This window comes from Podarcis bocagei (genome assembly GCF_964188305.1).
Source record: "Podarcis bocagei genome assembly, chromosome: 13".
Taxonomy (NCBI): domain Eukaryota; kingdom Metazoa; phylum Chordata; class Lepidosauria; order Squamata; family Lacertidae; genus Podarcis; species Podarcis bocagei.
This window is the reverse complement of record NC_138138.1, coordinates 6,605,850-6,619,917: the sequence shown is the minus strand read 5'-3', so window position 1 is coordinate 6,619,917 and position 14,068 is coordinate 6,605,850. Positions and strand designations below refer to the sequence as shown.

General features: G+C 44.1%; 1 protein-coding gene across 16 annotated transcripts in view; it reads left to right on the top strand.

Moving 5' to 3' along the window:
* FHOD3 (formin homology 2 domain containing 3) overlaps positions 1-14,068 on the top strand; it is a 361,609-nt gene that overhangs the window by 270,370 nt on the left and 77,171 nt on the right. For 13 of the 16 annotated variants that reach the window (XM_081166062.1, XM_081166061.1, XM_081166055.1 and 10 more), the window contains 3 exons: positions 718-837; positions 10,999-11,133; positions 13,333-13,383. In XM_081166062.1, coding sequence (XP_081022188.1) covers positions 718-837; positions 10,999-11,133; positions 13,333-13,383 — 306 coding nt within the window. The remainder of the gene's footprint in view (positions 1-717; positions 838-10,998; positions 11,134-13,332; positions 13,384-14,068) is intronic. The other 3 variants (XM_081166054.1, XM_081166058.1, XM_081166052.1) reach the window with 2 other exon arrangements.

Sequence of the window (14,068 nt, the reverse complement as noted above, 5' to 3'; positions counted from 1 at the left end):
CGCTGCTCTGGTTCACCAGAAGCAGCTTAGTCATTCTGGCCACATGACCCAGAAGCTGTACGCCGGCTCCCTCGGCCAATAAAGCAAGATGAGCCCCGCAACCCCAGAGTCGGTCATGACTGGACCTAATGGTCAGGGGTCCCTTTACCTTTGCCTTTACAATGTAACTGTAACAATTTTCTAAAACCATCCAATCACTGAATGTCACTTTTGATCCCTTATTTGCATAACTATCTACAGTATCCCCCTGCTGGCCCAGGGTGAGAACTTCAGTACATAACATAAAGTGTCAGAAAAACAGGAACCTGAGAAAACACACAAAATTGCAGCGGGGCAGAGATGATAGGACTGGGGCAAAAAAACCCACAACACCCTAATTAGGGTCTAGAGATGTGAGGAATTGTGCACTATTAGCAGAAATGATGTGAGCAGGAAAGCGAGAGTTGGAGGATGAGCGGTGGTTGACCGGACAGCCAAGGATGCATAGATTTGGCAGATTTAAACTGGAATTCTGCCAATTGTGAATTTTGTGACGGGGCAACAAAAACCAAACAGTGCTGAATATTACAAATGCATTTGTACTGACTGGGCAGTTTGTTTTTGTCTGTGGACCTCTAGCACACTATTAACCCAGGGATCCTTTTGTAGAGCATTAATGAAAACAGCATGTTGTTGACCTGTTTATGAAGTGACCTTTCCCGCTTCTGTCAACTTCAGGTACAGTGGCTACAGCAACAACTCCTGTTCTTCCACGTTACCTCATTCTGGATTAAGTGCACCTACAACGCCCAATTCTCGCCATGTTGCAACGCCACCCGAAGAGGCCAAAATTGAGAGGTTGGTAAGAAAACAGCGTGAACAAAAAATAGATTAATTAATTGAAAATAAGTTAAAATATTGATATGCTTTCCTTGACCGAATCTGGTTTCAAAGTGGTTTATAGAGTTACCTTCCTAGAAGAGTTCAGCAATGGATCCAGGTTGGTCTAGGTTTGGCTTTCCTGCACTAGGCAGTGAATTGGATTGGATTACCTTCAAGGCATCGTTCAACTCTTGCGATTCTATGAAAGATGTGATGGTAGCGGCAGTGGAAAGATTTCAGACAGAAAGAATAATTTGCAAGATGAGAGGGGGCTTGCCAGTGTATTTGATTGTTACCATCCATTGCTGAAGGGTATGATATAAATAACAAATTAATTAATCATTACTGGCAGCCATGATCTTATTTCTTTCTTTTTTCTGTTGGATTTTTTGTTATATTTTATTTATATGCAAATACAATACAGTAATACATAACTTTAACAGCATTACTATACAAGATCACTTTTGTCTAGGAGTTTGTTTCGTGGGCTATTAATACAGTGGTACCTTGCAAGACGAATGCCTCGCAAGACGAAAAACGCGCAAGACGAATGAGTTTTCCGTTTTTTGAGTCGTTCCGCAAGACGAATTTCCCTATGGGCTTGCTTCGCAAGACGAAACGTCTTGCGAGTTCTTGCGAGTTTGTTTCCTTTTTCTTAAAGCTGCTAAGCCGTTAATAGCCGCTAAGCCGCTAATAGCCGCTAAGCCGCTAATAGCTGCTAAGCCGCTAATAGCCGTGCTTTGCAAGACGAAAAAACCGCAAGACGAAGAGACTCGCGGAACGGATTAATTTCGTCTTGCGAGGCACCACTGTATATTTTTTTTAATTAAAGATTTTCTTGATTTACAAAAGTCATTATCTTCTTTCTTGAACTTTTATTTTGTCACTGCTTAATAGAGCAGCAGCAAATCTCCTCTCAGTAGTCAGCACGTGCCCTTAGTGCCATGAAATGAGATCAGGATGTGGTTGCTGCTAGGAGGTTTTCCGCAGCAGTGAAACAAAGTTAACCTCAACTCACCAGAAAGTTCCCCACCTCAGCCTTTGAAATAATTTCACAGACACATACAAATTCTGGAAGAGCCCCCAAATCACAGTGTCAAATTGGAAGGTGGTATTTTCACAGTTCTAGGGTTATGTGAAAAGAAGAAAATGTTTTCTTATGCCAAAACTTTATTTCACAACATGCTGGAGTGTTGCTATTTTGCAAAAAGGTATTTACACAGAGATAGAGGGGCGGGGAGAAAAGGTTTTCTCGTCTAGGGAAGTGGGTGATGTTATAATCTTATACCGTATTTTTCGCCCCATAAGACGCACCGGCCCATAAGACGCACCTAGATTTTAGGGGGGGAAATAAAGGAAAAAAATTTATTTCCCCCCCCCCCAGGTGCGCTGCGCTAATCCAGAAGCTTGGGGCAAGCTGAGGTCAGCGCGCCCCAAGCTTCTGCGTGCCGGCAAGCAGTCCGCTGCCGCCCCAAGCCTCCCGCACCCGGCAGGAGGTCCCGCTGGGTGCGCAAGGCTTGGGGCGGCAGCGGACTGCTTGCGCGCACCTAGAAGCTTGGGGCGTGCTGAGCTCAGCACGCCCCAAGCTTCTGCATGCCGGCAAGCAGTCCGCTGCCGCCCCAAGCCTCGCGCACCCAGCGGGACCTCCTGCCGGGTGCGCGAGGCTTGCAGACACTCGCCCGAAGCAGGGGGAGCCCTCCAGAGGGCTCCCCGTGCTTCGGGCGACAGGCTGCCGCCCCAAGCCTCGCGCACCCGGTCGGACCTCCTGCCGGGCGCGCGAGGCTTGCAGGCATTCGCCCCATAAGACGCACCCCGATTTCCCCTTCATTTTTGGAGGGGAAAAAGTGCGTCTTATGGGGCGAAAAATACGGTAAGTGTATTCTTGCAGAATAGGAAAACAAGATAATAAACATAAAACATAATGAAAAGAAAGAACATTGACCAAAAGGCCATAAAATGCAAGAGGAACAGTTCCCCAATTAGGAAGTAGCAAAGAGTTAATCGTTCTTTCCCCTCCTCCCCTTGCCCCCAAAATCCAATCCACTCCAATCCAAATCAGGCCACCCAGTGGCTTCTATTAGCCTCAGGTGGAGCCACTGGGAGAAATAATCCCATTCTTTGAGCATTGTAAAAGTTATTGTAGAAACATTGGAAGAATTATGCCTCAAAAGCACTTAAACCCATAATTGGAGAGGAACAGTGGTTAGTTGTTTAATTTATACTCAAGGTACAGTGGTGCCTCGCAAGACGAAATTAATCCATTCCGCGAGTCTCTTCGTCTAGCGGTTTTTTCGTCTTGCGAAGCAACCCTATTAGCGGCTTAGCGGATTAGCGCTATTAGCAGTTTAGCGGCTATTAAAGGCTTAGCGGCTATTAAAGGTCTAGCGGCTATTAAAGGCTTAGCGGCTAAAAGGCTATTAGCGGCTTAGCGGCTTAGAAAAAGGGGGGGAGCGAAAAAAATCTCAAGACTCGCAAGACATTTTCGTCTTGCGAAGCAAGCCCATAGGGAAATTCGTCCTGCGAAGCGCATCGAAAAACGGAAAACCCTTTCGTCTAGGGGTTTTTCGTCTTGCGAGGCATTCGTCTTGCGGGGCACCACTGTAGTATGTTAAGAGTTAATGAACTTCTGAAACTGGAAGTGGGTGTTATGATCACAGTGCAGATGCGCAAGGCTCCCAGTTCAGTTTAAAGTGCTTTGTTGATCCTTAAAGCCCTTCACAACTTGGGACCAGGGTACCTGAAGAACTGATTGGGACCTTTACGGTGCCCCTGCCAACGTAGGTGGGGTGGTTCCTTTTAGGTGGTGCCCCCTCAACTATGGAACGTTCTCCCTTGAGATGCTCACCTGGTGCCTACCTTGAAGCCATTTGGCTGCCAGACAAATGTGTTTTTGCTTTCCTGAGCTTTTGATACGGCCTGTTGTATCTCCCCAGCCAAGTTTGCGTTTGCTTTATGTTTGCTGACCGCTTTTATACAATTCTTTTTAAATTCTGTGGTTTAAATATTTTGTTATTATTGTAACTTTTATTCTTTGGGGGGGGGGAATGCTTGTTGGGTTTTGTGTGCCCCAGAAAGAGACAGACAGACAGACACAGCCCATCCCTCCATGGGTCCATGTTTTCCTGGACACCAGGCCACAGTGGTCCCTCCCTCGCCACCGGATGAGAGACTATTTACCAAGCTGCCGCTTAACAAACAGCCTCCAAAATCTCCCTGAGATCTCTCTGAAACCTCCTTAGGCAGCATGATGTTGAAGCTCTAAGCATGGAAGTGTTTAGAATAAGCTGAGACCACAAAGGGATTATGAAACAAGAACTGTATTTACTAGAATGAAAAAAAAGTATATTTCACTTTCATAAAATGTAGGCACCACTTGACTAAAGAAGTAAACAACCCCAAAAGCCCTCGAAACAGTATAATACATATAAATGTTAGAAAGAAATGAGATGCCCAATATAACAAAAAAAACCTCAGATATTTCCTTTGGAGAAAAAGCAGAGTAAAATCGGTTAAAGATATCCACTTGCCCATATCTGTTCAGTCCCTGAATTTACCTAAGCTCACAAGTCAGCCTTTGTTCCTTGAAACCTTGAAACCCCAAATCTTCTCTATATCATGTAAGATACCCTTGATCTGCTCACCTCCTGTCTGTCTGTGTGTTTAAATGTCACCTGTCAGTTGTGCTCCTCCCCTTGGGAAGCTTAGAGCTTTAAAATTTCCCAGCCTCAGAGAGACATGTGTTGTTAGACACATCGACAGTGGCAGACGCCTATGCCTTGATGTCACAGTAGACTCAGGGCACATGCTAGAGTTTCAAGCTAACCATGCACTCCTCAACTAGCCATATAAGCAAGACATACATTCCCATTATATACACAAGCAGTCAAGGAGAGTAAAGGCCAATTCCTTCACAGTGCAAATTCAGAAACAGCTCGCACCAGCTGTTGCACTACAAGTCTGGCCTCATTTCTCTGCAACCTACCCCACTCGTGTTTATAAATGTGTTTATAAAATGTACATTAGCCTTGGGGGATCCTACCGGACAAGTTCGAAGTGCAGTGCAATCTTACGTTGCCGGTTGTGGAGAGATACTGGCACATTTACAGCTCCACCTCTGTGACTGTGACTTCTTATTAAGCAAAAGAAAAGGAAGCAATCTTGCCAGCCTGTAACTGGATTTCTACATCGCCGGGAGAGATGCATTTCTGGGGACAAAGGGGCAAGTCTGTGTGCAAACACTGTTTTCAATGATATCACTATGCCATCAGTAACATGTAGCTCCATCCTGAAATTAACAAGGGTATTGTAAGGTTCACAAGTTTTGCAAAACACTGGAGGTTCTGTTGTGTTTGTGTGAGGGATGAAATGGTTCCTGAAAATTACTTGGCTTTGCCTTTTTTCTAAGTTGTTTGTAGCCATTGTCTGCACCATCTGTTACTACAGTGGTGCCCCGCAAGACGAATGCCTCGCAAGACGGAAAACTCGCTAGACGAAAGAGTTTTCCGTTTTGGAGGTGCTTCGCAAAACGAATTTCCTATGGGCTTGCTTCGCAAGACGAAAATGTCTTGCGAGTTCCTGCTGGTTTTTTTCTTCCCCCCCCCCTTTTTCTAAGCCGCTAAGCCGCTTATCAGCTGATCCGATCAGCAGATAAGCCGCTAATAGCGCTAATCCGCTAATCCTTCAATGGGCTCGCTTCGCAAGACGAAAAAACCGCTAGACGAAGAGAATCACAGAACGGATTTTTTTCGTCTTGCGAGGCACCACTGTACTTTGGTACCATTTTTAACCCTAATCTTTCCGTTCCTCCTTATCATTTTCTTCCTGGGATAATCCGAGCATTGGTGGACCTTGGGATCTAAAATTTCAGCAGTGCCCTGTGCAAACCCTGTGCCCCCCCCTGCATTCTCCATCATCATTGTGGTTCCCCTGAGGCTCTAATTTTAAAAAAGGTAAAGGTAAAGAACTCCTGGACAGTTAAGTCCAGTCAAAGGCAACTATGGGGCTGCGGCACTCACCTTGCTTTCAGGCTGAGGGAGCCGGCGTTTGTGCACAGACAGCTTCCCGGGCCATGTGGACAGCATGACTAAACCGCTTCTGGCACAACGGAACACCGTGACAGAAACCAGGGCAAACGGAAATGCCGTTTACTTTTCTGTCACAGCGATACCTATTTATCTACTTGCACTGGTGTGCTTTCGACATGCTAGGCTGGCAGAAGCTGGGACAGAGCAACGGGAGCTCACTCTGTCGTACGGATTCAGACCGTCGACCTTCCAGTTGGCAAGCCCAAGAGGCTCAGTGGTTTAGACCACAGCACCACCCTTTTCCCTGAGGCTCTATGCCCAGTGCGACTGAACCAGTCGTGCTCCCCTAAACCTACCTCTGATCCAAGTCAATCAGGAACCATGTACTTAGTGCAGTCAGAGCAAATGTTGCTAAGCGAGAATGAGGATTGTGCTTTCTGGACTGATCCCAAGGGTCCAACCAGTCAGAGGTGTGTTGCCTCGCTTTGTTGTCATTTATCAAAGCATGAGAGGGATTGTCTTTGGGGAAGAATTGTAGAGCAACTCCTTTTATGCCGAAGGTCCTAGGTTTAATCCTCTGCCTTAAACCCAGGAGAGCTGCTGCCAGTTTGTGCCAACAATCCTGTGCTAGATGGACATACAGTCTAGCTTAGTATAAGGCTATTGGGATTATAGGGACACGGGTGGCGCTGTGGGTTAAACCACAGAGCCTAGGACTTGCCGATCAGAAGGTCGGCGGTTCAAATCCCCGCGACACGGTGAGCTCCCGTTGCTCGGTCCCTGCTCCTGCCAACCTAGCAGTTCGAAAGCACATCAAAGTGCAAGTAGATAAATAGGTACCGCTCCGGCGGGAAGGTAAACGGTGTTTCTGTGCGCTGCTCTGGTTCGCCAGAAGCGGCTTAGTCATGCTGGCCACAAGACCCGGAAGCTGTACGCTGGCTCCCTCAGCCAATAAAGCGAGATGTGCACCGCAACCCCAGAGTCGGCCACAACTGGACCTAATGGTTAGGGGTCCCTTTAACTTTACCTTTATTGGGATTATAGCCATTTCCCTTGTTCCTGTGCCAGTTGCCTTGTATTTGCAAGGTATGGTGTATTTGCAAGGTGTTTTCTTTTGCCAATTTAAAGGAAGCAGCACAATTCTTGCCCACTCCCCACCCCCTGCCATTTGGAGGCAGTTTGCCAAGAGAGTAGAAGGATTCGCCTCTTTTAAGATGGGGAATCTCTTATAAAATGATGAGCAGGGAAGAGATGCAGAAGCAGCCCCCTCATTCTTCTTTATGACCTTTGGAACTAGGCAAAGGTTTTCACCCCCTTTGACAGTGCCACCTTGAAAAGCCAGTGATAAAGGGGGTTGCTTTTGTCGTCTGATGAACGTTTCACAACCTTTTTTAGCTCAGACCTAGCTTGACAGCAGTCGGACAATGATATTGCATCTGTAATTTTGTGCCAGAAACAAGGTTTACGGGATATTGGGTTTTATACCCCCTTATGTAATGTTTGTCCATGTGGGATATAACAGATTCGAATTCAATGCGCAGAAATTGTTGAAATCCTACTTGCATTGATCTGCTGCCAGTGGGGCAAAAGCTGTCACGTCTTGCGTAACTGAATATTTGTATGCACATCTACAAGCCAAAGTGTTTTAAAATAGTGGCAGTGATCACCTTGCTTCTTTTGTTTTTAGAGAAAGGGGCTGCAATTTCTCCTTTCTCCCCAGCTAACCCTTTCATTCCAAACTTGGGATATTGCAAATGCCTTGATGAAATAGGTCAGGAGAACCTTCTGTACATCTGCTTTCACTTACAAATATCTGTAAAAATGCACCCACTAATTACAGGGGCAGCAATCTTGAGACTCCAAAGCAAGAATTTGATAAGCCCTTCTGAAATGGCCCATCTTGATTTCTTTTCCTGGAATTGGAGCTTTTAGGTAACGTCCTGTAAGGAAAAAGGGACCACCCTCGATTTCAGAGAGTACAGTTACATGTGGTCCTTTGATTACATTTTAACAGATGGCTGTATCAAAGTTCAAATCACATAGCCAGCAGTGAGCCTTTTATTCCACTGTTGATTCTAGAAAAAGAGCCTCACTTTTTTATTTTATGTGTCATGCAGCGACCCCCCACCCCCCGGGGTTGCCCCTTGCAATTTCCTGTATTGGTCACATTGGGGGATCCCACCCAATTAGGAATCAAGTACTGAAAGGATGATACCATGATACTGCTTAGCCAATCCGATTTAGCTATGTGATAATGTTACCAAAAGTGAGGCCAATTTAAATGAGTAAGCAAGCACGTTTAGAGGGAGGGCCAAAAAATAATTGAAACAGGGATGTAACTCTCAGCACTTCAGAAAGTGGTCGTGGAAAACATTTAGCAGTTTCAGTTCAGCCATAACAATAACTTCCTTCTTTGTCTTGTTTTAACTTGCATGTTTTGTCTCTGTCATTCCAGCGGGGTGCTGCTTTGCCTGAAAACTGCTAATAAGCAGTTTTCTTAATGGGCTTTTATTATTTTATTCTTGTGTTAGCTGTTTTGACTTTTTGGGTTGCACACTGGTATGTGAGTTACGGAAGGGTATTAAATAAAAAAAATACGAATAACATCAATTTATGGCAAAGGCATAGATGTAATCAAAATAAAGACCTTAAAGACCAACTAAGTTAGTTCTTGGTATGAGCTTTCGTGTGCATGCACACTTCTTCAGATACACTGAAACAGAAGTTGCCAGACCCTTCTATATAGTGAGAAGGTGGGGAGGGGTGTTAGAAGGGTGGTGGGAATGGGAGATTGGCAGATAGCTGAGATGAGCCTGTTGACGACTCTTAACGACTGCAATAGGTCTTCCAGGAAAAGGCAAGGGGTGAGAAGGTGGAAGCATAGATGTAAGAAAGACATCTGTGCGGCAGTCGCCACACCCACCTTTGCAAAGCAATGCCTGAGTCCATAAGGGCCCGTCTCGTCTCAGATGTTGCCTTGCAATGCCTTGCTCTGAGAATGGACATAGCTTCCAACCGCTCCCTAGAAGCTGCGAAGTCATAGTGGTGGCACTCCTAGCCAGTGACTGACAACCAGTGCCGGTTTTACGTATAAGCTAAACAAGCTATAGCTTAGGGCCCCACTCTCTTGGAGACCCCCAAAAAATTTAAAGGAAAGAACCACTGGATGTACATTTCCAAAATATAAGATAAAAAAGAAATAAAATAAAACCTACCTACAGCGGGTGGTGCTGTGGTCTAAACCACTGAGCCTCTTGGGCTAGCCAATCAGAAGGTTGGTGGTTTGAATCCCCGCGACGGAGGGAGCTCCCGTTGCTCTGTCCCTGCTCCTGCCAACCTAGCAGTTCAAAAGCACGTCAAAGTGCAAGTAGATAAATAGGTACCGCTCCGGCGGGAAGGTAAACGGCATTTCCATGCGCTGCTCTGGTTCGCCAGAAGAGGCTTAGTCATGCTGGCCACATCACCCGGAAGCTGTACGCCAGCTCCCTCGGCCAGTAAAGCGAGATGAGCGCTGCAACCCCAGAGTCGTCCACGACTGGACCCTAACAGTCATGGATCCCTTTGCCTTTACCTTACATACAGCAACAGTGTTTTGTGTTGTGTAGGCTCCTAGAATGTAAGTAATGGCCCCTGCCTGCTAGCCTGCTCCCTAAAATATCACTTCTTAATTGTATTTCAGTTCAACAATCACTCTGATAAAATACATACAGTACTTTGTTACGTGCAAATGGCTTTAGATACCTATTAGGTCCATAAATTACCATATAGCATATATTCAACACAAAAAATAGTGACAATTTGTTGTTGACAAAGGGCAGCTGAACATATAAAGGCCCCCGTTACCTTCAGTAGCTTAGGGCCTCATCCAACCTAAATCCAACCGTGCTGTCAACCTTTGTGCTGGAATGAAGTATGGCATCCAGCAGTTACAAAAGAGCAGCATCAGATTTAGGGCAGCGCGGGTGGTTCTCCCACACAGGGTGTCAAGCCGAGAGGGTGCAAAATTGGGAAGGTGCAGAATTGAGACGATCCATTTGGGGGAAGCCAAACTTGGTCTGGCTCAGAGTGCCATATTAGCAAAGGTTACCAAAGACCACCCCTGAAAATAGCTTGCTTCAATGAAAGAGAAAGGTTTCCAGCGGTCTTTACTTTTGGGTTGACCAAATCAGTGAAATGGCTGGTAATCCTTTCCCATTGGCCCTTAGTGTAATACTGTATTGGGCTATTGTTGTTGTTTTAATCAGAAGCCCTACCAGAGTATGTGCAAAATGGTAATTCACCTTTTAGCATGAACCAGAGTGGCTGTAAGTCACATATGGAAAAGACAGGCTGCTGGGATACAGGCAGGGGTCAGCAAACTTTTTCAGCAGGGGGCCGGTCCACTGTCCCTCAGACCTTGTGGGGGGCCGGACTATATTTTTTGGGAGGGGGGTGAACGAATTCCTATGCCCCACAAATAACGCAAAGATTCATTTTAAATAAAAGGACACATTCTTTTTTTAAAATAAAATATTTATTAATTTTTTTGAAATATAACAGTAAAAATGAAAAAGAAAAAAGAAAAATACAAAATAAAAACAGTTAAAAACATACATTTTTTCTTTTACTTATTTTCTTTTAGCTTATTTCCCGGACCTCCTCATACCTCCCTTTTTTGTATTCCACTTCAATTTATTGGTTCAGCAAATCCTTACCATTAGATTTTAACCCATTTATAACCCTTTTTTCATATTCTCTTAAATCATTACAGCTGGAAACCCCTTAGTTGCTATCCAACATCATTCTATCATTCATTAATTTTACAATATTTCTGTAGATAGTCTTAAAATTTCTTCCGGTCTTCTTCCACCGACTCTTCTCCCAGGTCTCGGATTCTGCCAGTCATTTCTGCAATAAAAGGACACATTCTTCTCATGTGAAAACACACTGATTCCCAGACCTTCTGTGGGCCGGATTTAGAAGGCGATTGGGCCGGATCCGGTCCCCCGGGCCTTTCTTTGCCTACCCATGGGATACAGTATATGTATTTAGAATGAGAAAAAGTAGACAGGTGAAAAGCTATTTTATTGAAAAATGTGAAGCGATGTGATCTTGGTTTCTCCTTGGTCTGCAGGCCGTCCTTGGGTGGTCTACTTACATCGTCGTATCGGCAGCACCAGGAGTCTTTGGCAGCGGAAAGAGAGAGGCGACGTCAGGAGAGGGAGGAGAGGCTGCAAAGGATAGAGCGGGAAGAAAGAAACAAGTTCAAGTAAGAGAGAAAATTATTTCACGATTTGTTATCTTGATATAAGTAGAGTTGAAAAGTCATTTGCCATATTCAGTATATGCACCCTTCCATCCATCTTCCTAAATGGTAGCAACTCCACCCTGACCTGCATTTGCACATGAAGAGAAATTTGGAATTGTGGCATCTTAGGCAAACTCGGACCTCCAGATGTTTTGGGACTACAACTCCCATCATCCCTAGCTAAGAGGACCAGTGGTCAGGGATGATGGGAATTGTATTCTCAAAACATCTTGAAGGGCCAAGTTTGCCTATGCCTGTGATTAACCACCTATTTGTCTGGGTATTTCTCAGTTTCCATTCCCACAAGTCACAGAGTACAAAGTATGAAGTGCATTTCATGAAATACTGCTCTTCATAGCTTTGACACATTTAAATCCGTGTAGCCTTACAGTTAGCTGGAGTATCTGGAGTCAGTTGAAATATTATTATTATTATTATTATTATTATTATTATTATTATTATTATTACTACTATTATTTAAATTTGTATACCGCCCTATACCCACAGGTCTCAGGGCAGTTCACAGGGTAATACCTGAATGAATGAATGAATGAATGAATGAATGAAACTTTATTTGTGTCAGCCATTGGCCATAGCAACAACAAAAAAACACTGCAATATACAAAGAACAAAATAAAAAGTCGATTATATATAATACCTTGTCTTCACAGTTTTCAATCCACCGACAATTTTCTTAGGTCTATTGAACCACATTAATTACTTCAGAAGCTGTGTGACCACATACAGATAAATGCTTATTTAAAAACATGAAAAATCAGTTTTCATTGTGTGCTGCTGATTTTTTCCCCCAGTAATGGGATTTGCTTGGCAGAAAAATCACAGTTACATTGGTAGGATTAAATGTGTTCAACTGGTGAGACCTACTTCACCATCATTTCGTTATGAGATTTGCATGTAAATTTGCTTAACATAGTGCAAGATGATGCCCTAATAATTTCCAAAAGAGAAAAATAATTTGCTAGTTCTGTAATGAAACAGAAAAGCTCAATAACTTATCAGTGACTAAGAAGTCAGGAAAGTCAGAAGGAGACAAAAGAGTCCCCAGCCTCTGGCCTGTTAATGAAATAGTCATTGTCTATGTAAAGGGAATATTTTTGTGTGGAGGTATCTGAAGGGATGTCACCCGGACAATAAGTTAGTGAGAACTTGCCCTTTAACTGCCACCTATCTAAGAATGGAGGGAGGCGGATGGCGCTGTGGTTTAAACCACAGAGCCTAGGACTTGCTGATCAGAAGGTCGGCGGTTCGGATCCCGCGACGGGGTGAGCTCCCGTTGCTTGGTCTCTGCTCCTGCCAACCTAGCAGTTCAAAAGCACATCAAAGTGCAAGTAGATAAATAGGTACCGCTCCGGCAGGAAGGTAAACGGCGTTTCCGTGCACTGCTCTGGTTCACCAGAAGCGGCTTAGTGATGCTGGCCACATGACCCGGAAGCTATACGCCAGCTCTCTCGGCCAGTAAAGCGAGATGAGCGCCGCAACCCCAGAGTCGGTCACGACTGGACCTAATGGTCAGGGGTCCCTTTACCGTTTACCTATCTAAGAATGAATTCTCAAGACTGCCTCCCACAGTGCAATTCACATAATCTTTGGAAAGAATCTCTGATTGGTTTTAGCACCACCCCATGAAATAAACACCTGAGTGTTAATTGTTGCCATTTCTATGGTGGCTATACACCTGAACAAATATTTGTGTGTGTGTGTGATTTTTTAAAAATATTTTTTTCTTAATTTTTATCACCTGAATAAATCTTGATACCTTTCACAAGACGTAGAGCTCAGGTCAAAACTTGATGCAGGTTGGAGACTTATTGGCATTTGCTTAGAGCATGGCGCTCATAATGCCAAGGTCACAGGTTCGATCCTTTGTCCCACGCCAGGATTCTGTGACATATTCCCCTATGAAAAACATCAGTTATCAGCGTAGTACCAAAGAAGTGTGTGTGTGTGTGTGTGACAATGTGTCCTTGACATTTAAAAATTACACCCATCATCACAGATTTCTCTTACCAAAGAATGTATTTGAATCTGACCTCTTTTGCTTTAGCTGCTTTCATTTCTTTCACTGCTTGCTATGTTCTTCTTTTCCTGCTTTTTATTTAAGTTATTTCCCCTGTAACTTTGTGCACCTCTGTTTCATAGTCGTAATTATCTAGACAAAAGAGAGGAGCTAAGACTAGCAAGAGAAGAGAGGTCGGTACTTAACACTGTTTTTGGCCTTTTTTTTACATTTCTTATGTCATTTATTAAGAAATGCATGGTTTTGTAAACATGCTTCCGGTTAGCCTTGTAAAGAATGGCTTAAATCAGAAATGCACGTGCTATTTCATTCTGGCAAGCACAGCCATGATAAAGGAAGATGTTCATTACTGAATAATGGGCATGTAACAAATAATTGTTTGGATTGCAGAGAGAGAGAGGGAGAGAGAGAGAGTTCTGAAACTGTCAGCCAAGACTTTCAGCTACTTCACAAGAAGCCTATAGCAGAGAAATCTGCAAAAGAAGTGTCTTGGGAAGTCGTCTGAGTTTGGAGACTAGGTTTGATTCAGAACTTCCACCAGACCTTCAGCTGGCTGTTGTATGGTTGGAAAGCCAAAGGAAGGACAGCACTCTATTTTGAGTTTTGAGAAACTAAGAATCCCATGTAGAGAGCTTCTACAGCCATAGTTAAAAGTCACATAGCCTCAATAATACGAGAGCAAAGTGCTACCTGCAATTTTTATAGTATCATTTGCAGAAAGACAGGCTAACATGACTGCCTCTTTAAACAGATAGGACATATTGATCATGTTGCACACATTGCATATGTTCCCCATCCTTCAGTCCAAACATCACTTCTTCTAATAGTAAAGTCAGGCGACGAGTTTTGGAAGGGTTA